The sequence below is a fragment of the Tasmannia lanceolata genome, unplaced genomic scaffold (genome assembly GCF_043159265.1).
Source record: "Tasmannia lanceolata isolate RefF3 unplaced genomic scaffold, GAP_Taslan_0.1 ptg000013l, whole genome shotgun sequence".
In the NCBI taxonomy this organism is placed as follows: Eukaryota; Viridiplantae; Streptophyta; class Magnoliopsida; order Canellales; family Winteraceae; genus Tasmannia; species Tasmannia lanceolata.
Genome location: NW_027518690.1, coordinates 34,552,576 through 34,577,593, shown reverse-complemented (window position 1 = coordinate 34,577,593; position 25,018 = coordinate 34,552,576). Strand labels below are relative to the sequence as shown.

Below are 25,018 nucleotides of genomic sequence, written 5' to 3'. Positions count from 1 at the left end.
GTAAACAGGTGTCGACGGTGAAGACTGTTACCGTTGAGAGGAGGAAAGGAAAATCGAAGATAGCAATCGGACCGTTGGATGATCCGCAATTCAAATTTGAATTAGGCTTCAGTCGAGCGGAATGCTCATTGGCTGGCAGTCTAAGACCTCAGAAGGCTGGACTAGGGGTAGGCCAGCCAGACGAGATGGAGAACCCTGAATTAAACGCGTTGACACGTGGATCAACAGGACGGGATAATAGGGCTGTAGGAGATGGAGCAAGCCTTAAAAAGACTAATACCAATCTCCCTCTTTTCCCAAAAAGGGTGAAAAATGTCAGTTTTCTCGATTCCATTAAAGGTAATTTTGGGAAAAAGAACTATAGCCTCTTTGATACACTTCCTACAGCTGGGAAACGTGACACGTTCACTCCCGCATTTATGAGAAGTTCAAGGCAGTATATGAAGGGTTATCATGTGAGAAACGAGTCCAAGACAATAGAGGCTACGGGATTGAGGTAAATGACATCAAATCGGTGCTTCCAGTGGACAAAAGGGGCGGTTCATACACCTATAAAAAGAAGTCGGTGAAGAGGGATTGTAGCAGACGATTGTTTCGAACCTCCTCTGAAAGCTTCAATCAATCTGAGGATTCCTCATCCTCTGATGATGGCGATTTTACGGATCACCAAAGTAAAAGATTCTCGCCGGGGGGGGGGGGGGGGGGGGGGAGGAGATCTGTTTGGTGTTGGGGGCAAGAGACTTTTTAAAATGTCCGGGCAGTGCAGTAAGAGGAAAAGGAAGCGACAGGAAATTTTTAACCAGGATGAAGTGGCCCTGGAATACCTCAAGCTTCAATGGAGGAAATTGCAAGAGGTGGCAAAGGGTAAGGAAAAGGAAGTGGAGGAGCTTACTGGTAAAAAGTCCTTGGAAGAGGCATGTATCTTGGTCTTCAACCTTCCCTTCTTTAAAACAAAACAAAATCAAGCTTTGGATGAAGAGTTAAGGAAAGGAGAGAATCAGAATGAAGAGATCTCTGAGGACCTGAGTGGAAAGTCGTGTGAGGACGGTAGGCCGGAGTTAGATCGTGAATCTTGGCCTTCTCGTGACTCTTTGGATGTGCAGCTTAGTGTCAACATTAAATCTTGTCTTTTTTAGGGCTGATCAAGTATCAGTGGAAGAGGATAAAGAGCTTTCAGAGGTAGAAGATAAGGTGCACTCAGCAGAGTTTGAGGAAATGGCAAAGATGGGAAGTATTTTGGGGATTGGATATGAAGAAAATGTGGATGAAACTAAGAGCATGTTCTGCGAAATTGAGAATTGGGATGTTGTTGAGGAAAAGATAGGGAAGACACCGTCTGTATCAAAAAAAAAGAAAAAGGTAAGACACCGAGTAAGGGTAGCAGGGAGCTCAAGGCCCTTACTAGATGAAGAGTTTTTCTACATGGTTGTAAATAAAGTTTTGAAATAGTTCTGAATTGGGAGGAGGTTGTGATTTTGATATGATGGTCACCTTCTTGCGTCTTTAAGACTAATTTCGGTCTGGGTCAAGGACGGCACACTGCCATTCACAGAGTGTGCTTGAGGGATTTTGGTCCTTCGCTGCTTGGGGATGCTTTGCTTTGGTCTTTGGGATGAATACTCAGATGTGATGATAGGGTCCTATGATTGTATTTCCCGTGTGCTTGAGAGACCTTGGTCTTTCGCGTATTGGGTCATCTTCTACTTCATGTTTTTTTATTTTTGGATCGCAAGGTTAGGGGCAGCATATCATGGGGTTTTTTTGGGTAGTGGTTGAGCTTTTTGGTTTTTGGTTTCCTTCTTTATGTAATGGGGTGGAACTACTGGTCCCCAATCTCTGTAAATATGTTATTATAAATAAATATGTCATCATTCAAAAAAAAAAAAAACTTTCAGCAGCCATACATGGTGAGACGACCTATATGGTCATACCAAACATCGTGTCTGGTGTCTATTAGGAGCCACTCTCAGTTTTAGGATTTTTTCATTTTAATTATATTATTATCCGTCTTTCTCTCACGTAGGGATGGCTTACAAAGTAGACATAGCATATTCATAACTTATTTGATTTCTAATCTGCAGAGAAAGCTTTTCTCGTACGACAAATTCTTGTCAGGCAAGTTATTATCTTTACATCTAGTAAAAGGAAGCTATCAGTAACTTATAAAGGGTGAAAAGAGATATTAATAGTAAAATATTCACTTTAGTTTAAAGCCTTTAGCAACAATGTCATAAAGCACTGTGTGTCTGACAAAGGGCCTCTTTATTAAAAAATCTAAGATAGTGATGGCTGACAAAGTGGGTAGCTGTCAAAGCCTATTTGAAGTGTGTTTGTTGTTCTCGACTAATATTCACGTTATAACGGTATAACGTCATAAGGACAATGATACACGGTATAACGTCATCATTGGTACTCCACTAATGAGGACGCGACACGTCGCATGCACACTGAACCACTGTGTAAGGACTCTAAGTCTATAAAAGGCACCCCCTTCCTCAAAGGTGACTATTCTTCTTCTCCCCCCCATAAGGATGCTCAATCTCTATGAATTAGTCTTGCTTTGATATTTGTCATACTGTTTTTTGACTTGAGCGTCTCTACACTCCGGGGCTTTCTAATGTTGTTCTCTGTAAGCGTAGGATGGCACAGATCAGAGCTCTACTAACCCAAATAGCCAGACTCGTCAACAATGTTCACCCGATGCCCAAGTATGAATTTTGGCATCATCAATTGGGAATTGGATCCATATGTAAATTAATTATTTTGCTTGGAATTAATATTTAATATTTGTTGAAATTTTTATTCATTTATGGTAGTTGGATTCGATTTGCTTATCTTACTTCGAAACTTAAATACACTTTCATTTAAATTTTATAAATATTAAAAATTATTGAAACTTATTTCTAATTGTCACTGAGATTTTATAATTATTTATTTTGTATATCTTCGTTATATTTTTTATTTTCTGCACTTCTTGTTCACTTCCTTGGCGCTTCCTTTTGTGCTTTCCCAACCCTTGACGCTTCCTGCTTTCGCCCTTTCCGAAAGCCCTCGCTTCCCGCTTCCGCTTCCGCTTCCGCTTCCTGCCCTGGAGACTATGAACAAAACTAAATAATTGATATAAACACAAGATAGTTGGTATATTCACGAAGAAGTACTATGATTAGAAATTAAAAGTAAGCAAAACAGAAAAACAAGAAAAAAATGAAAAATCAAGTAATTGATATAACATGTTTTATTATTGAGAAAACATAAAATGCATGGAAGAAAAGAACAAAAAAAAAAGACGAATTACAGGCGAACCTTGCCCCTTTTCTGGTGATCTGAGGGCCCAAGCCCTTCTTGCTCCTTTTCGACTTAGTAGGGCCCAAGCCCTTCTTGATCCCTTCATCTCTAAGGTTAATGGCGCAAAGAAAAACGACAATGCAAAGAGGCGCCCTGCCCCAATCAGGGGGCCCTTTGAGACGAGGGGATTGGGGGTGCATAACATGCAAATATCAGAACTTTAAATGGTGCAAGGTTTGCAGAAGGTGTCACTGTGGAAAAAGTGGCCGGCTACCAGCATCTCCTACACCCAAACGGGAAGTCCTGCAACCCTAAAACACGGAGGAGGAAAAGGTCTGGCCAGATTCCGGAGTGACCTCATTTAGTGTGAAGGATGGGATACCGGTAGTCTCGATGTTTGGAAAGGAGGTAAACGAGAGGAAGCAGATCTTAAAGTCATGCCTGATTGGAAGACTGAAGCAAATTGAGTGGAACTTGGGCTAAGTTGTTCTGGGATCTACCCACTCTCCCTAAACCTTCCATCCGTGCCTCTAATGAGGTCCTCTTCATGTTTGAAAAGGAAAATATGGCTACTAAGGTCTTGTAGCTAGGCGAAAAGCGTGTGGTAATTATCTCCCATCTCTTAAAGCGTGGAATCAAGATTACCAACTAGGGGCTAAAGCAATTTGGGTCAGATTCCTGGGAATCCCACTTCATGCGTGGGCTATATCAACGGTGCAACCTCTGGGGAAATTATTTGGTACAGCCCTTGAAACAGATATGAAAGGGTATCATGAAGATTGTATGTCCTTTGCGTCGACAAATTTTTTTGCCCTAGAATGGAAACTTTCAAGGCCACACGTTGACCTGCAGATCCAAAATAGTTTCTTCAGAATAGATGTCGAAGTTTTCGACCCTCAGTCACTGGCAGGGAGGAGGATCGAGGGGCTTTTAGGATCCCCGGAGAAATATCTCAAATTTCTCTTCCTTTACCGGAAAGACAACGGCCAATTGACCGGCGGTTGGAGGGATTTCTTCCTGAACAAGATCTGGCCCGGAAGAGAAGAGGGAAGATACCGAAGCATGGGTCGGTTTGCTCCGGCGACCCAACGACTACTAGCGAGATGACCGTTGGCCCCTCTGGCATGTGGCATCCACGTGTTCGGGAATTGGGTGACCCTGGTCCCAAGGCTCAAAGAAGCGTCCAGAGGCAGATTTCAAATTTCAAAAGCCTCTGACGGCTCAGAACTGTCTTTCCCCAGCTAACCTGACGGGCCCAACCCAAGTGGTCACCAGATCGGATGTCCTTGCCAAAACACGTGATGTTTCAGCTTGTAATGTAAAGGAACGAAAAAGACCCCTTTGCCCCCCCCCCCCCCCTCTCATCAAGACTACAAGAAAAAGTTGTCCAGGCCCTCGGACAACAAAATAACAGAGTGTCATCTGCAAATTGCAAATGAGACACTTCCACCCTATCCCGCCCAACAACAAAACCTCGGAATAACTCCTTTCCGCTTCCAATAGCCATCAATCTACTCAAGGTCTCAGCTACAAGAACAAGTAGACAAGGAGAAAGGGGATCCCTGAAATTCCACTTAGCAATCCAAGAGGGGGGTGAATTGGGTGTCTTTTCAAATTTTAAGAATATAAAGACTTTGTTTGCACTAGTTTTAGTTTGATTAGAAAATTTAGAATAAGATTCAAAGACAAGAGTGAAGCACTTACCACAAGAGAAGAGAAGAAGAGACGAGGCTTGACACAAGGGTTTTTATAGTGGTTCAGTCTTAAATCGAAGACCTACTCCACGCTTCTCAAGTTTGTCTCCTTGAGGATTCCACTGCCTTCTTCCAAGGAACTTAAATACGGCGCTCCTTCCGCCAAGTACAATCTGAGCTTCAAAGTTCCAAGGGTCTTAACTACAGCGCCCTTCGTTGCTAAGTACAATGTAGAGAAGAATGGATGTACCACACTTGCCTCTTAGTAGGCTGATTACACGTAAATCGCACTCACTCTCACTCAAGAAAAGATAAACAAGTAAGATTCCTCAGGTCTCTCAAGAACTATCAAAGGTCAAGGCACAAGAGTGAAGGGGAGAGTGATTTCCTTGTTAGAATGTAGTAAATATCCTTATAAATGCTCAAGGAATGTTAGGTTTAAGCATTAAAGGTGTTCATTAAGGCCCAAGTGAAGTATATATATAGGGGAGTGTGAAATATGGCCTTTTAGACTCTCCAACGGTCATCTCGGAATTGTTGCTCAGAATTCCGAGTTGACCGTTACTATGTTTTTTTATTTTCAAACAGGGCCTTTCTCGGAGTTTCGAGAAATTTCTCGGAATTCAGATCTTTAGATCGGAATTCTTAGAAAATTCTCTGAATTCCAAGAAGGCTATTTTCAGCATATTTTCCCTTTTGGTTGCTAATTTGCTTTGGTCCTTCGGAATTCACTTCTATCTTGTTAAATGAAATGTCATGTGGGTCCAAAGAGTAAGGAAACCACCATGATCATTCACTAGACCTATTAAGTTCATTTTAGGTTAATATTAGTCCTCTCTTTTGTGCCTTTAACCTAGCCAGTACATGATTGACCATTACATTCTAAGTGTATCTTGTTCTTTAATCTTGTTGGCACTTTGGAGAAGCTTAGACTTGTCTTCTATCAACTCCATTGATGCTTGAGCATAGCGCCTTTGAGTTGATTTCCGTCCTTTTGAGGCATGTATTTGATCTTGCCTTTGAATGACCTTATCTTGCCTTGATGATGCCTTGATATGCCTTGGTGTCATTGATGTCTTCTTCATGTCTTTGATTTCACTTTGTGCTTGAATTAATTGATCCTTGAATTGCAAACTTGAAGGTACTAAAGCTTGGAACACATTCACTTAGACAATGAAGGTCATTAGTACATAAAACCATTTTATGACAAATTGTGTTAATCATCAAAACATATCAATATGAGTACTTGTTGAACCCTTGGGCTAACAATCTCTCCCTTTTTGATGATGACAAACACAATTTGCCTTAGGGTAGGAGCTCCCCCTTATGGGATTATTAGAACAATTAATGCTCCCCCTAAGGTTATGATTTAATTGCCCAGTTTAAGCATAATTTCAATGATAGAGAATGATAGCAAGATTATAGACATAGAGCTCTGCTCCCTCTCAATATATGCATATGGTTATGACTTGGGAGCTCAAATATTCTCCCCCTTTTGTCATGACCAAAAAGGCGGAACAAAAGGAAATAAAGTATATGAGAACCAAGTATGCAAATGAAGAGCAATGCAAGAGAGATAAAATGTAGGAGCAAAAAGATTAGCACATCACAATGCATGTGAACTAAGAAAAAAAGAATAGTGAACACAAGCTCAAGAGCAAACCATAATCCATATATATATAGTGAAATGCCATACATAGAGTCTATAACTATGAGGTGCTTGGCCATACACTCTCATATCACCATACAAAACAATATCCATGTGCAAAGAGAGGCATACATACATAGAAAAGCAAACATCATCATTAAGATCTAATCCTAATGGAGCATATATTCTATGGCTAGATAACTAGATGGCCTAAGCAACATAGATATGCCCATAACCATCAGAGAACAAAAGTCAGCTACTGCTGTGGAGGAGGTGGTGGAGGATAGGATGAACTGCCAGGGTGTTGACTCCACCGACCATCGGAGAGGTACTGGTAAAAGGCAGTGAACTGGTCATCAACATGAGTGGTAAGCGTCTGGAACCAAGTAGACATCTCCGTGTCAACATGGGTAGTAGGCCTCTCAAACTGTGTAGCTATGGATCGCTCAAGTGCCTCCTGCATGGTCTGTAAGTCCTGACGAGTGCATGCATGAGACATATCCTGAGATGTTTGTGGGGCCTCCATCTCTGGAGCCTGCTCATCCTGATCCTCTGCTTCTTCTTCATCCTCAGAGTCTTCGTCATCAGAGGCCACTTCAACAACTGTTTTATCCAATCCCATTCGCCGGAAGGTGCGATCATCGAATGGAGCGGTGGGAGTGTCGATCGCCTCACCATCTAGAGATACCGAAGTACTGGAATATGCGGGTAAGGAGCATGCCATATGGCAATGAAGATCGGAATCGGCTAGGAGTCTGGAACATGTAGCGGAAGATGATGTATGGTAGACAAATCTGCGATACTCAAGGATGCAATAGATTATATAGGCCTCCAAGGGTCTTAGAGCATCAAACATTCCACCGCGAGGGGTGAAGTTGCTGAACATGAAGTTGTGAAGCATTTTGGCAACGGGACTAAGGTTGGAAGCTTTCACGTACATGTTGGGTGCATAATTCTTGGTAATCCAGCCATAGACGGTGTCGTGATCAAGATCTTTAAGGGAATCGGCCAAAAGTAATGTTCAGGACCTGTGGAACTAATCTCAAGGATCTCAACAAGTTGATGATAATTGAGTTTGATTGAGGTTTTCTTTACACGAGACTCAATCGTGAAGTAGGATGACGAGATAGTGAGATTCGCATAAAAGAGACGTACCAATCTAGGGTATGCAAGCTCATTGATATAAAGTAATTGTGTCCACCCAAGGGCATCAAATTGAGCTTGAAGATCGAAGTGTTGAAGAACGTAGGGCTTGATGTATCGTCCGGTGAGGATGCCACGATTTGACATCTCCGGCCATAGCTTCTTGGCTTGTTGCTATTGAAGTATGAAGGGGGGATAACCTCCGGTTCCGGAGTCGGAGCCTTGGCCTTTTTCCGCGAAGGCCCTTCATCTTCTTGGCCTTGTGAAGAACCTCCAAGGTTTCCTTGGCATGATTTGGAAACTAGGGTTTAAAGAGAAATGGAGGAATTTGGGAAGAAAAGAGAGATTTGGAGCCCTAGATGGAAAAATGGAGAATATGGAAAAAGAAGGTGTTCTAATGGAAGAAAAGGAGCGAAAACAATGAGAATGGGTAGAAAGGAAGGGAAAATCGTGAGAAAAGTAGGATTTGTGGAAGAAAAACGAAAATTGCAGGTTGTGGAGGAAGAACTTAGGGGTTTTGAGGAAGAAGATGATGGATGATGGGTGGATTTGGAAGAAAAAGGGAGAAATGGAGTTAGGGTTTTGAGAGGGATGAGAGAAAGAAAGAAAAGGGGATAAATGAGCAAAACCGCACGGTCCAGGGCTATTAAACTCGCCTGGATCGATTCTTGGAATTCGAGACAAGTTCTCAGAGTTCTGAGGATTTTTATTTTTGCGTCTGTTTGCAGGTCGGAATTCCAAGGATTTGCTCGGAGTTCCGAGCTTGAAATTTCGAGATAATTCTCGGAGTTCCGAGTAGTGTATTTTTTTTTTTTTAACATGAATGTTTGGAATGCTAAGCTAATTCAAGAGAGAGATATTACCAATAAAAATACTCTATTTTAGCAACATATTCAAACATGATTCTCTCATATGACTTAACCATGGTTTAGATGATGGCACATGGCCAAAGAATTAAGTGTCTTAATTAGAGTGACGGTACCGACTCCTCCTTTGAACAAAGTGGGCTATGGGCATCAATTGAGTGAGTTTTGAATTTAAGGTTTGATCATCTTGAACCATGTAGTCACTATCAAAACAAGGGTGATAAAGATACATATACATACATAAAGAGAACATTATTACCTACTCATGCTTCATTTTGAAATTCTTTCACTTGCTCTAAACTCCAAATGTTGAGTCCACTCCTAATGTCACAAAATCTATCATCATTTAAGGGTTTAGTGAAGATATCCGCCAATTGATCATTTGTGTGGATATACTTAATGGATATATCCCCTTTTTTAGAATGATCTCTTAGGAAATGATGCCTTACCTCTATGTGCTTGGTTCTGGAATGTTGTATTGGATTATTTGTCAAGTTGATTGCACTTGTGTTATCACAATGGATTGGAACATTACTAAATTCAAGATTGTAATCCATGAGAGTGTTCTTCATCCATAGGATTTGTGCACAACAAGCTCCGGCCGCAATGTATTCGGCTTCGATAGTAAATAGGGCTACGGAGTTTTGTTTCTTGCTAAACCAAGACACAAGAGACCTACCTAGGAATTGACATGTGCCACTTGTGCTTTTTCTATAATCCTACATCCGGCAAAGTCGGCATCCGAAAATCCTACTAGGTTGAATTCATTTGAACTTTCATACCACAAACCTAGAGAAGGAGTTCCTTTAAGGTATTTTAAGATTCTCTTAACCACACTCAAATGAGACTCTTTTGGAGCCGATTGAAATCTTGCACAAATGCACACACTAAACATTATATCCGGCCTACTAGAGGTCAAATATAATAGGCGCTCTATCATTTCTCTAAATTTCTTTTCATCAACCGGTTTTCCAATTTCTTCATTTTCTAATTTGGTGGATGTGCTCATTGGTATTGGCCTGATTTGAGAGCTATCCTTGCCAAATTTCTTTAGGAGTTCCCTAGTGTATTTCTCTTGATTGATGAAAATTCCATTCTTACATTGTTTGATTTGAAGTCCTAGGAAATAGGTGAGTTCTCCCATCATACTCATCTCAAACTATTTTTGCATGGATTGAGCAAAGTCTTCACACATTTTATCATTAGTAGGTCCAAATATGGTATCATCCACATATATTTGAACAATAAGCATATCTTTTCCTTTTCTTTTAATGAACAAGGTTTTGTCAACCTTGCCCATTTGAAAGCCACCCCCTAATAGGAAGGAGCTAAGCCTTTCATACCAAGCTCTAGGAGTTTGCTTTAGACCATACAAGGCTTTATCCAACCTATAGACATGATTAAGGTATTTGAAATCTTCAAAACCGGGAGCTTGTTCAACATAAACTTCCTCCATAATATACCCATTAAGGAATGCACTCTTCACATCCATTTGATATAACCTGAAGTTCTTATGGCATGCGAATGCGAGAAGCATCCTTATGGCTTCCAATCTAGCAACCGGAGCAAAGGTCTCATCATAATCGATATCTTCCTCTTGGTTGTAACCTTGGGCTACTAATCTAGCTTTGTTTCTTTGGATATCTCCATGCTCATCGAGTTTGTTTCTAAATACCTATTTTGTTCCAATAACCGGGTGATCACTAGGCCTAGAAACTAATCTCCACACTTTATTTCTTTCAAATTGATTTAGTTCCTCTTGCATAGCAACCATCCAAAATTCATCTTTTTCGGCCTTTTTTATGGACTTGGGTTCTATTTGGGAGATAAATGTCATGTTGGCACAAACATTCCTATTATGAGATCTTGTCTTGACTCCTTGAGAGGTTTCACCGATGATTTGAGTAGAAGGATGACTAGACATGATTCTACTATGTTTAGGAGGACCTTCTACTTCAACCTCTTCTATAGGTTGACCTTCTAAATCAATATTTTCTAGGGGTTAAACAAGAGTATCTACTTGACTAGGAGGCTCTAGAAGATTGGCATCATCATCATCTTCATCAATCACTTTTGGAAGTTCAAATGACTCATCAAATTTAACATGGACGGACTCTTCGACAATTTGAGTTCTCTTGTTATACACCATATAAGCCTTGCTATGAGTTAAAACTAAGAAGATATCTTCATCGAATTTTGAATCAAACTTGTGCAAAGTATCTTTCATATTTATGATAAAACATTTACATCCAAAATTTTTGAAATAGCTAACTTTAGGGGGTGTTCCACTTCATAGTTCATATGGTGTTTTTTTAAGGTGAGGTCTAATGAACACTCTATTTAAAATATAGCAAGCCGTGTGAATGGCTTCCGCCCAAAAATTTCCAGGTATATTGTGCTCATTTAGCATAGTTCTAGCCATTTCAATAAGTGATTTATTTTTCCTTTCAACTACCCCATTTTGTTGAGGAGTTCTTGGAGCCGAGAAATTGTGTTTGATTCCATTTTCATTACAAAAGGTTTCAAACTCAATGTTCTCAAACTCAGTTCCATGATACCTTCTAATTTCATTTATGAAGACCCCTTGTTCATTTTGAATTCTTTTGCACAAGTTGACAAACTTTTTGAAGGTTTCATATTTGCTAGCTAAAAGCAACACCCAAGTAAATCTAGAATAATCATGAACAATCACATACACATATCTACTTCCTCCTCTACTACGAGTCTTCATGGGACCAAATAGGTCCATGTGATGAAGTTGTAGTGGACAAGATGTAGATATTACACTTATGGGTTTGAAATAGTCTTTAGTGTGTTTTTCTCTCTCATTAAGTTCTTGGATGATAATCTTGAGATTAAATCCATATGAGCATGACCAAGTCTTCTATGCCATAGCCAAGGGTTATCGTCCATGGCGGAGAGATATTAGATGTTTTGATTCTCAAGATCTTCTAAGGCTAATGAATACATGTTTCCATCTCTATATGCAACAAATTCTACCTCATTGTTTTTAGCATTCAAAATCTTACACCTATGTTTTTCAAAAAGAACTTTATGACCAAGATCACATAGTTGACTAATGCTAATCAAGTTAAAAGAAAAACCATCAACAAGCAAAACATGTTCAACTTTAATATCTTTAATTTTAATGTTACATTCACCAATGATTTTGCTTCTTGTGTCTTCCCCAAATGTGACATTTCCTTGGTGGCTCATGGTGACGAAGGCCAACTTGGTTACGTCTCCCGTCATATGCCTTGAGCAACCACTATCCAAGAACCATGTATTTTGATGGCCTGCCTTTCTAGCATACCTACAAGAATAAAAACTTATGTAGAAGCTTTAGGTACCCACTTTTTCTTAGGTCCTTCAAGATTAGCACATCATCAAGTTCATCTTTTCTAACTCAAATAAACTTAGATGCTTTTGAGTTCTTAACATTACATACAAATCTTAAGTGCCCTACTTTACCACAATAGTGACAAGTAGGTGCAAAAGAGCTAGAACTAGCATGCATGTGAAAGGAATACTTCATGAATTGATTCTTGAATGAGGCTTCTCCTTTAGAAAAGGGTTGGTATCCAAGTCCAACTTTTTCTAGAGAAACAAGCTTGTTTTCAAGAATTTCATTTAACTTGTTCTTTCCACATGAGAATTTTCTAAATGATAGATCTAGTTTCTTGCATTTCAAAACAAGTTTTTCATTTTCCTCTTTCAAGTTTTTGTTTTCTAAAATCAACTTATCAATTTCTTCATTCAAAAGCCTTTTTTCCAAAATCAATTTTTCACTTGTATTAGTTTGCAAATCAAGTTCTTTTTTCAATAAACCAAAATCTCAAGTTATATCTTTCAAGGATTTCTTCATGGTTTTGTTTTTGGCAATTTGCAAATCCAAGTTATCATGAAGTTTTTCACAAGCAACAATCAATTCTTCATTAGAAAATTCATGAGTAATATCATCAAGATCATTTACCTCGAAAATAGAGATGTCATTTGTCACCTCGGCTGGTCCCATGAATCAAAGGTCATCTTCATCTTTTCCATTTGACTCATTTCTGGATGAAGCACTCCCTTCATCCCAAGCCGCCGCACACAAAGCCTTCTTGCCAATTGTTCTACTTTTCTTGTTTTTGTCATCATTCTTGTTGAGTGGGTAATTTAGCCTTATGTGTCCAACCTTCTTGCAATTGTAGCATCTTATCTCCTCTTTTTGCTTGAAAGTATATTTCTTCCTTGGCTAGAGTTGCCTCATTTCTTGTACTTGAGAAATTTCTTGAATCTCTTGGTGAGTAGAGCAAGATCATCATCTTGTATGTCTTTTTTACTCTCAACTTTTGCTTTGAAAGCTATTCCTTTCTTTTTAGTATCTTTTTTTTTTGTTTAAACTTTTTCTTCCTTTTAAAACCATTTCAAAAGTTATCAATGATCCTATCAAGTCCTTTAAGCCCATTTTTTATACATCTTTTGCCTCTTCAATGGCGGTGACCTTAGGATCCCAATTTTTAGGTAGTGACCTAAGTATTTTAGTGACTAATTCCTTGTTGGACATTTGTTTTCCTAAGGATTTCAAACTATTGGTTATGTTTGTGAACCTAGTGTGCATTTCGGCAATGGTTTCATTAGGGTCCATCATGAAGAGTTCATACTCTCTAAAAAGAAGATTCATCTTGGACTCTTTGATTTGATTTGTTCCTTCATGAGCTACCTTTAGCATGTCCTAAATCTCCTTAGCGGTTTCAAGAGTAGAAACTCGGTTGAACTCTTCGGGAGATAAGGCACAAATCAAGGCATTCATGGCTTTGGCATTAATAGTGGATTCTTTCTTTTCATTATCATTCCATAGGTTCATGTCAATACTAGGTTCTTTATATCAATTTTGGATGCTTCTCCAAACATCAAAATCTAAAGATTTTAAAAACACTTTCATCATAGCTTTCCAATATAGATAATTTGAGCCATTGAAGAAGGGAGGTCTAATAGTAGATTGCCCCTCGCTACTTTGAGAGAAGGTTGCCATTTGGATCTTTCCTTTGTAGGTTTTCAGAAGAAATCCTATGTAAGAGCCTGAGCTCTGATACCAAGTGAAATTCCACTTAGCAACCCAAAAGGGGGGTGAATTGGGTGTCTTTTCAAATTTTAAGAATTTAAAGACTTTGTTTGCCCTACTAGTTTTAGTTTGATTAGAAATTTAGAATAAGATTCAAAGACAAGAGTGAAGCACTTACCACAAGAGAAGAGAAGAAGAGACAAGAGGCTTGACACAAGGGTTTTTATAATGGTTCGGTCTTAAACCCAAGACCTACTCCACTCTTCTTAAGTTTGTCTCCTTGAGGATTCCACTATCTTCTTCCAAGGAACTTAAATACGGCGTTCCTTCCGCCAAGTACAATCTGAGCTTTAAAGCTCTAAGAGTCTTAACTACGGCGCCCTTCGTTGCCAAGTACAATGTAGAGAAGAAAGGATGTAGCACACTTGCCTCTTAGTAGGCTGATTACATGTAAATCACACTCACTCTCACTCAAGAAAAGATAAACAAGTAAGATTCCTAAGGTCTCTCAAGAACTATCAAAGGTCAACGCACAAGAGAGAAGGGGAGAGTGATTTCCTTGTTAGAATGTAGTAAATATCCTTATAAATGCTCAAGGAATGTTAGGTTTAATCATTAAAGGTGTTCATTAAGGCCCAAGTGAAGTATATATATATGGGAGTGTGAAATATGGCCTTTTTAGACTCCCCAACGGTCATCTCGGAATTGTTGCTCGGAATTCCGAGTTGACCGTTACATGTTTTTTTATTTTCAAACAGGGCCTTTCTCGGAGTTCCGAGAAATTTCTCAGAATTCCGAGAAGGCTATGTTCAGCATATTTTCCCTTTTGGTTGCTAATTTGCTTTGGGCCTTCGGAATTCACTTCTATCTTGTTAAATGAAATGTCATGTGGGTCCAAAGAGTGAGGACACCACCATGATCATTCACTAGACCTATTAAGTTCATTTTAGGTTAATTTTAGTCCTCTCTTTTGTGCCTTTAACCTAGCTAGTACATGATTGACCATTACATTCTAAGTGTAGCTTGTTCTTCAATCTTGTTGGCATTTTGGAGAAGCTTTGACTTGTCTTCTATCAACTCCATTGATGCTTGAGCATAGCTTTGGCCTTTGAGTTGATTTCCGTCCTTTTGAGGCTTGTATTTGATCTTGCCTTTGAATGACCTTGTCTTTCCCTGATGATGCCTTGATATGCGTTGGTGTTATTGATGTCTTCTTCTTGTCTTTGATTTCACTTTGTGCTTGAATTAATTGATCCTTGAATTGCAAACTTGAAGGTACTAAAGCTTGGAACACATTCACTTAGACAATGAAGATCATTAGTACATAAAACCATTTTATAACAAATTGTGTTTATTAATCATCAAAACATATCAATAGGAGTACTTGTTGAACCCCTGGGCTAACAATCCCCCTGCCTCAACCCTCTAGAAGATTTAAAGAACTCTTGAGGAGAACCATTGACCAGAATCGAAAACCATGCAGATTCAACACTATTATCTCTTCACAGCTTGAGGTCGACTTTGGCAAGTAAAAGGTGATATTGCTCATACAAATCACTTCATGCATTGGAATTATTACTAGTAACCCAAGTGCAGTATGAAAGTGACCCTTTCACTTGATAAGATACTTATGACAACCACCACCTCAAGTGGAAACAATGCAATCATCGATGTCCTCCAAGCCATATAGTTTCATGCTCTTCATTCCCTTGTAGGCCACTCAACTTACTGAAGGTCCTATGTGGCCGCCGCGTCACAATCATAGTGCCGGGTCAGAGCCTGGGCATGACCGCTATATCCTTTTCTGTTCCTTTTGTATATTATGAAGTGTGAATCCCTGTCATGAAGTCTAGTTCAAATAACCAAATAAATATTTATTTTCTAATTATGAATTTTTTTTTTTGGAGGTTCACTTCTGTTATACCGACTATATAAGCTCCACGAGTCAATCATCGACTCATCCGAGTTGACTCAGTTTTACTTTGGATGGGTTATCATTCAAGTCCAATTTTTTCTGTACCGAGATTCAGAAACGCCTTCGACTCGTCCGAGTTCAGGAGAAAATTGAGCCCATCAATCATTGGCTCGTCCAAGTCAATTACTTTTTACCTTGGCTGAGTTCTAGTTTGAATTCAAGTTTAACACTGAATTTAATTGTTTTGCTTAGTAATAATAATGTTCAATTATACGTAAACTTTTTTTAACTGCTTAGAGCATGTATGGAGCCTTGCACACTCTAACTTAGCTTATGGATCTTTGATGTATACAGGCAATAACATTTTCTGACTTTTTCTTGGCTGATATTCTAACTTCAACGGCAAAGGTATGCACTGTCATATTCTGATAGCCTTCGTACACTTTGTTTTCTATGTTGATCCCATTCCATGTCCTCAATTAGTCAAATATTTTGATCTTGAACAGGTTGTTTCAGTCTCTTCGATAAAAGACAGGGATAGTTCCATTAAAACTACCCAAATTTGAATCTAAGAGGTGTAAATTTTTACATTTTCACCCATTTTAGATGAGACCTAGATAATGGTTTGTAAAAACTTTGATGATTTTTCTTCCTCATTAAAGAAACTTGCCGAAGTTATCCATGGCCTTTTTATCATTTTCTAGGATGTTGAAACTCAATTTTCAGAAATCCATAATTTTCTTGGCTCCAAGACGCAGTAGTGTTGAGTGTATTATACATGTAAGCAAAAAACATATTATCTATAGCATATTAATTTTTACTGCTATGGCAGGGTGGTATTTTATGTTATCATACATTAGTCTCTCCTTATTAATGGATCTGGTGTGACGGCTGTAAACAATTTATTATTCTCTATCTTAGTGCAACAAATAATTATTATCATTGAGCAGGTGTTTTCAGATCTGGAGCGTTCGGTTTGTAGAATGGTCCATCGACAGGTCAGTATTGAGTTGTTAAAATTGGTCTGTATGTGTATTATTGTTTTTTTCCCTATGGGTTATGTGTGTGTATTATTGTATAAATCCAACTTTCGTAATAATTCTCTATGATATTCCATGTTTTTGCCCCAAGCCTAATATCTTTTTGTTTGTTAGGGAATCTTATTTGTAGATTATTAATTCTTGTTTGTTAGGTAGTCATAGGTTGCGCAAGTCAGAGTCATTCATATGCTTATTCTCTTCCCCAACACACTGCACCCTGTTGATTATTAAGCACTCTCTTTGTACTCCGTTGCATTGTGGGGTAAATGCATTATTTTTTCCTTCTATTTCTGGTTATTTTGGAGAGTTTATACTTTGGTGCTCCATTTGATACTAGGATTTTTCCCGATTCGTACTGCATGTAGAAGTATGTTGTGGGGATCTATTTTGTGGACCTGCATGTAGAAGAATGTTGTTGGGGCCTATTTTGTGGGGAAAAATAATTTTCATATTGCAGTGATAGTTGTGTAAAAGAGGAATGCTAAACTGAGGGGTACCCTTGCAAAAATAGGATGAAGGGTCGCCCCGTAAGTCCCCAAAGTGCAACTATAACGTGTAAAAGTCAATGAACGTTAAATGCATTTTGGTGACTTTCCACCAATGGGGGCGCCTTTTCATCCTATTTTTTAAAGGGCGCGCTTCAGTCTAGCATTCCTGTGTATAAAATCAACCATAGAAGAAATAATGAAGTGGAAATTAAATGGAATGAGATTTCGTGTGGAGTCTTTACTCAATTCCATTATCATCAAATGAACATCATACAAGTGATATATATATATATGAGAAAACGGTTCCTACACACATGTGTAGATAAGTTATCTACACACTAGCTTAAAATACAGTGGGGGCCACATTATTTGGGTGATCCAAACCATTCATTTTTAAGGCCCTCACATAGATAGGGTGTCCACAAAAAATCAGATCCATAGGATCATCCTAACCATTCGAACTGTGGAGGCAAAAATGGACTAATTTGTGAAGGTTTAAAGACATCCATTTTACCTCCACAATTCGTAGGGTTGGGATGATCCTATGGATCTGATTTTTTGTAGACACCCTATCTATGTGAGGGCCTTTAAAATGGATGGCTTGGATCACCCAAACAATGTGGGCCCTCACTGTATTTTAAGCTAGTGTGTAGAGAACTCTCTACACATATGTGTAGGAACCGTTCTCTCTCTCTCTCTCTCTCTCTATATATATATATATATATATATATATATATATATATATATATATATATATATATAGAGAGAGAGAGAGAGAGAGAGAGAGAGAGAGAGAGAGAGAAAAGCGTTCATGCGCTGCAGCGCAGGGAGCTTAACTGCACTTTAGTGGTTTACAAAGCCTCACATTGGTTCGTATAGCGGGTCCCCCTTTGACACATATAGCAGGTCCACAAGAAATGAACCAATGGGAGGCTTTATAAACCACTAAAGCGCACTTAAGCTCCCTGCGCTGCAGCGCAGGAAGGCTTTATTATATATATATATATATATATATATATATATATATATATATGGGAAAAGTGAGTATAAGTGGCCCCTGACATAGATAAGGTGTGACCAAAAAATTGATAGGCCCTGACATACATAGGGTGTGCCCAAAAAATTGGTTCCATAGGATCATCCCAACCCTTTGAACTGTGGAGGTAAAAATGGGCAAATTTATATATATATATGTGGAAATGGTTTGTGAGCAGCTGCTCAGATAAGCTTATCTAAGCAGGAGCTCACAAACACATGTGGCTGCACATTTTTTGGGGGATCCAAAGCATTCATTTGGAAGGCCCTTCCATGGATAGGGTGTATACTAAAAATCAGCCCTATAGAATCATCCTAACCTACCCATTTTTGGGGGGAAAAAATGGGCAAACAATATATATATATATATGAGGGCGAGGTTTCTGAGCTCTAGCTCAGCCTGAGCTAGACCACTATAAATACACCATCTCCATGCTGTTTGACTTATCCAATCCATTCATTCTATAGGAGCTCACATAGATAGGTTGTTCCTAACATACCATCTCCATACCATAATCCTAACCATTCGATCTATAGAAGCATATCTTCTAGCCATCCATTTTAAACCTCCATAAATCATGACCCTAACCATAACCTATAATCCTAACCATAACCAGAAATCATAATCCTAATCTTAACCTATACAATGAATGGATTGGATGAGTGAAACAACTATGGGAGATGGGGTTTTTGAGCTCAAGCTTAGAGCTCGAGCTCAGAAACCTTTTCATATATATATATATATATATATATATATATATATATATATGAGAAAAGAGTTCCTACTCCCTAGCTTAAAATACAATGGAGGCCACATTGTTTGGGTGATCCAAACCATTCATTTGATGGGCCCTCACATAGATAAGGCGTGCCTGAAAAATCAGCTCCATAGGATCATCCCAACCATACGAACTGTGGAGGTAAAAATGGACGTGTATAAACCTTCACAGATCTGTCCATTTTTGCCTCCACAGTTCGAAGGGTTGGCATGATCCTATGGAGCTGATTTTTTGGGCACACCCTATCTTCATTAGGGCCCATCAAATGAATGGTTTGGATCACCCAAACAATGTGGCCAGCATTGTATTTTAAACTAGGGAGTAGATAGGTTATCTACTCTAGGGTATAGGAACTCTCTCTCTCTCTCTCTCTCTCTCTCTCTATATATATATATATATATATATATATATATATATATATATATATATATATATATATATACACGAGGAAAGTGTTCCTAAGCTATAGCTCAAAAACACATGTGACCCCACATTTTTTGGGGGATCCAAAGCATTCATTTGGAAGGCCCTTCCATGGATAGGGTGTGTACCAAAAATCAGACCTATAGGATCATCCTAACCCAATCAAAGGTAGAGTGGAAAATGGACAGACACTGTGTGTCCATGTTTCTGCCCATTTTTTCCCTCAACAGATGGCAAGGTTAGGATGATCCTATAGGGCTGATTTTTGGTACACACCCAATCCATGGAAGGGCCTTCCAAATGAATGCTTTGGATCCCCAAAAAATATGGGGCCACATGTGTTTTTGAGCTATAGCTTAGATAAGCTTATCTAAGCTATAGCTTAGGAACACTTTCCTCATATATATATATATATATATATATATATATATATATATATATATATTGGAAAAGTGTTGTTACTCGGTCTTGTAGTTATGCTTATCTACTCGGTCGGGTTAAATACAGTGGGGGTCCCACATTGTTTGGGTGATCCAAACCATTCATTTGAAAGTCCCTTACCTGTCTGTCTATTTTTCCCTCCATTGTTGGATGGGTTAGGATCATCCTATGGGTCTGATTTTTTGTGGACACCCTATCTAGGTAAGGGACTTTCAAATGAATGGTCTGGATCACCCAAACAATGTGAGCCCTCACTATATTTAATCCGACCGAGTAGATAAGCTTAGCTACAAGACTGAGTGGCAACACTTTTCCGTATATATATGACGAAATGGTTTGTGAGTAGTTGCTCAGATAAGCTTATCTGAGCAGAGCTCACAAACCATAGGAGGGACCCCATTTTGGGGTGATCCTAAGCATTCATTTGGAAGGCTCCATCATGGATGGGGTGTGTACATAAAATCAGCTCCATTGGATCATCCTAACCCTTCCATTTGTGAAGGGAAAAAATTGGTAGATTTGTGGACAAACAGTATCTATCCATTTTTCCCTCCACAAATGGACACCCTAAGATGATCCAATGGAGCTGATTTTTGGTACACACCCCATCCATGATGGGGCCTTACAAATGAATGCTTAGGATCACCGCCAAAATGTGGGCCCCCCTATGGTTTGTGAGCTCTGCTCAGATAAGCTTATCTGAGCAGCTGCTCACAGACCATTTCTATATATATATATATATATATATATATATATATATATATATATATATATATATATATATATATATATATAGAGAGAGAGAGAGAGAGAGAGAGAGAGAGAGAGAAAAGTGTTCCTGAGCTCGAGCTCAGATAAGCTTAGCTGAGCTTAAGCTCAAAAACACATGTGGCCCCACATTTTTGGGGTGATCTAAAACATTCATTTGGAACGCCCTTCCATGGATTGGGTGTGTACCAAAAATCAGCCCTATAGGATCATCCTAACCCTGCCATTTGTGGAGGAAAAAATGGGCAGAAACATGGATACACAGTGTCTGTCCATTTTCCCCTCCACCTTTGATTGGGTTAGGAAGATCCTATTGATCTGAATTTTGGTACACACCCTATCCATGGAAGGGGCTTCCAAATGACTGCTTAGGATGCCCCCAAAAATGTGGGGCCACATGTGTTTTTGAGCTCTAGCTCAGATAAGCTTATCTGAGCTGGAGCTTAGGAACACTTATATATATATATATATATATATATATATATATATATATATATATATATATATATGAGAAAAGTGTAGCTACACATACGTGTAGCTAACTTAGCTACACCGATGGCTTAAAATACAGTAGGCCCACATTGTTTGAGTGATCCAAACCATTCATTTGATAGGCCCTCACGTAGATAGGGTGTGCCCAAAAAATCAGCTCCATTGGATGATCCCAACCCTTCAAACTGTGGAGGCAAAAATGGACTGATTTGTGAAGGTTTTTACGCGACCATTTTTGCCTCCACAAATCGTAGGGTTGGGATGATCCTATGGAGCTGATTTTTTGGGCACAACCTATCTATGTGAGGGCCCATCAAATGAATGGTTTGCATCACCGAAACAATGTGGGGCCCACTGTATTTTAAGGCGTCGGTGTAGCTAAGTTAGCTACACGTATGTGTGGCTACACTTCTCTCTCTCTATCTCTCTCTCTCTCTCTCTCTCTCTCTCTCTCTGTGTATATATATATATGTGTATATATATATATATATATATATATATATATATATATATATATGAGGAAAGTGTTGGTGAGCTTAAGCGCCCCAATCACATGGGTCCCACATTTTCTGTGGTGATCCAAACCATTCATTTGCAAGGCCCTATCATAGATAGGGTGTGTACCAAAAATCAGCTCAATAGGATCATCCTAACCCCTCCATTTCTGGAGGACAAAAATGGGCAGATTTGTGGACAAATAATGTCTGTCCATTTTGACCTCCACAAATGGATGGGTTAGGATGATCCTATGGAGCTGATTTTTGGTACACACCCCATCTATGTAAGGGCCTTTCAAATGAATGCTTTGGATCATCCTAAGAAAGTAGGCCCCAATGTGATTGGGCGCTTAAGCTCACCAACACTTTCCTCTCTCTCTCTCTCTCTCTCTCTCTCTCTCTCTCTCTCTCTATATATATATATATATATATATATATATATATATATTCACAAAAACTCACAATGACCAAAATACCCTTAATATAGAATTTGGCTTAGTCCAAGAACCCCCCCGCCCCTTCAAGCTAACATGTTTATCTTTTCTGCTAAGTTCTGATGGTCTATGGCAAGGCCCTTCATAAAAATTTCATCAACATGATCACAGCCCGTTACAAAGTTAGAATGAGTTTCAGCATTCTCAACCTTTTTCACGAACAAATTGATAATTGGTTTCACTAGAATGCAAAACTAATGCAAACCTAGGGTTCACAAATCCGTCACTGGGAACTTTTGGAGCATTATTAACTAATAACACTTAGTAAAAACAGCAGCACGCATTTGGATGATAGAACAAATAGTAGTCAATGACAATTTGGTTTTCACAAAGATTCCTAGCCTTTGAAATATTTCATTAATAGGAACAAATTCAACCAAGTAGTTTGTAAACAATGTAATCAAACCGAAGAAATCAGAACCCAATGCTAATAAGAAATAGAGATCTAACTATCCACAACTGATATAACAATAAAATGTCTAATTATGGCCAAAGAAACTAGGTTTGAAGGGATAAGGGCAGGAAATCAAAGAGCTATGATGATATGGTGAGGTGGAAGAGGCCTCGTTAAGGAAAACCGGGCTATAAATCTAATTGTGAGACTTAAAATGGCAGCAAAATAAACTATGATGAAACATGGTATTTAGGGGGGAGTTTACCTTAGTCATGCAGGCTTTGGCCTCATACTTCGTAGTGTAGGAGCCTCCAAGAGCTGATGGAGCGATAGCTGCATCCATGTATTTGAATTTCGGGCCGAAATCCTGAAATTCGAAAAAAAAAAATTAAATTTCATTTTAATCCGAATACCAAAATTTCGGATTGAAAGTAAAAAAAATTTAAAAATATTTTTTCCGGAATTTCGGCCTAAATTTCCGAAATTTCGACAAAATCCGCAATTTTGGTTTTTGTGCATTTCGGTTTCGGTCCCAACTGAAATCCGAAATTTCGGTATTTCGGCTGAAATTTAAAACCATGGCTGCAACCATAATCAGTCAAGGCACTGTTTCAGCAACCAGAGAATAGAGAAAATTGAGGAGGAATGTTGAGGAAGATGGGGAAATGGTAGGGCCAGCAGCGAGGTGAGTTAAGGGAGGGCAAACTGCTGTAATTACAGTTATAGCCGCATGTGTTGGATAGGGCGGCAAAGCAGTAAAGAAAACAGTAGATTTGATGTGGAGAAATGGGAAGAAAGATGGGGTACAACTTCTATAACAGCAGTAACACTGCAAGCTCATTGGGCAGGACAAGAACTGTCAAACAAGAAGGGAAAAGTGAGGGGTAAGGGGGAAAGAAGGGATGGAATGGGTGAAGAAGAAAAGAGGTAGGAGAGGGAACTGGGAGAGAGAAGGTAGTGGAGTACCTTGCGGCTGCCTTGGGCTTTCTCCAAATCATTTGTGTGTGTGTGTGTGTGCGCGCGTGAGTGGGGGGGGGGGTGGTGGGATGTCCCTCTTAGGGTTTAGGGGCTTTGGGGTTTTCATAAGGGATTTGGGAGCTTAAGTGGTGAACCCCACTCAGCCTCCAATAGAACATACTAAGCCACTTAAGTGATGTTAAGTGAATAAGTGGTGGGCCCCCTATAGGACCCAATAAGTGTGTGAGCCATGGTGTGTGCTAAGGGTAAGAGGGAAAATAAAAGAGAAGTAAAGGTGGGCCATAGATGATGTTGACATCCCCCATGATGGGGATGAAAATGACCACCCAATAAGAGAGCTCCACGTGTAAAAGGGCCCTCAGATGGCAAAAGGGCAGGAAACTAATTCCCCGCACTCAACAAAAGACCCCTACAAGAAGCGATAGTTACGGCTCAATGCCACCTGCTCAAGGGCAATATGGTAATCATACCATAAGGGAAATTACGAATTAGCCCTAGCACACCCAACCACTATAAATAGGGGTAAAACCAGAAGGTAAAGGACACAATTCCCAAAAACTTACTATTTCATTTGGGTTTTCCTTATCTGTTGTGGTCACTGACTTAAGTATCGAAGGGCCTTCACGGAGGATCCCCTCCGCGTTGGTCTTTTAACTGTTTTCTTGTGTGTGTAGGACAAAGTAGCGAGGACAAATCATGATCGTCCATTCGCTCTTCACCTCCAGCTCAGCCATAACCAAATTTTGACCGCAACACGCCACATCTAGGATAGATATGGAAACAGATCGTACTAAAATGTAACTAAAAATAGAACTAAAGGCTAGCTATTAGTCTCTTCAACAAAGGTAAAACCTAATCAAGTGGGCTGGATCTCATAAAAAAACTGTGTGATTTACCTTCATATATATGGATCTCTTACCCAATCATCATATGAATACCCATATATTTTTATCTAGATGTACTTTATGGATTGCTTCATGGTCTAGTGTACATCTAAGGTACTTCAGAATTCGTTTGGTTGTCTGCAAGTGCTCCTCCCATGGATCATGCAGGTTCTAATAGACCTGATTCACTACCTAAGAATGGTAAATTTTTACTAAAACTGACACAATATGACCGAAATGTTTCCATTTCCATCCCCATCGAAACGATATTGTACTTGAAACACATGTCGAAACTAAAATCAGTAGTGCATTACTGGTATATAGAGGTGTAAATGGATATTCGAAAATTCGATTACCGTCCGCATCCAAATCCGTTTAAAGCGAATATTATCCGAATCTGTTTCAAGCGGATATTGTCCGAATCCGTTTATGAGATATCCAGCTCTTAGTAGATTCAAATCTGGTAAATTGTACATTCGATCCATTTAACATCCAAATCCGAGATGTACATCCTTTTTATTTATTATTAAATAATATCATCAATATTTATTTTTTGTAATGACACACTATCTTTTGTTTCGAAAAGAAAAGTGAATTTTGTTTTGAATTTTCTTTTTAGAAAAAAAAAATTTTGGGTGGGAAATGGAGTTATCTCCCATTTTAAGGGCATTCTTGGAGTTTGACATGGCTTCTTTATGAAGCAACAA

At 39.1% G+C, this 25,018-nt stretch overlaps 1 protein-coding gene across 7 annotated transcripts in view; it reads left to right on the top strand.

Annotated features, from left to right (window-relative positions):
- Window positions 1-25,018, top strand: part of LOC143890038 (uncharacterized) — a 90,430-nt gene that overhangs the window by 42,702 nt on the left and 22,710 nt on the right. For 5 of the 7 annotated variants that reach the window (XM_077394559.1, XM_077394556.1, XM_077394560.1 and 2 more), the window contains 3 exons: window positions 2,640-2,708; window positions 15,953-16,006; window positions 16,549-16,596. The exons of 1 other annotated variant lie outside the window; for it this stretch is intronic. In XM_077394559.1, the coding sequence (XP_077250674.1) occupies window positions 2,640-2,708; window positions 15,953-16,006; window positions 16,549-16,596 (171 nt within the window). The remainder of the gene's footprint in view (window positions 1-2,639; window positions 2,709-15,952; window positions 16,007-16,548; window positions 16,597-25,018) is intronic. One more of the 7 variants, XM_077394561.1, reaches the window with a different exon arrangement.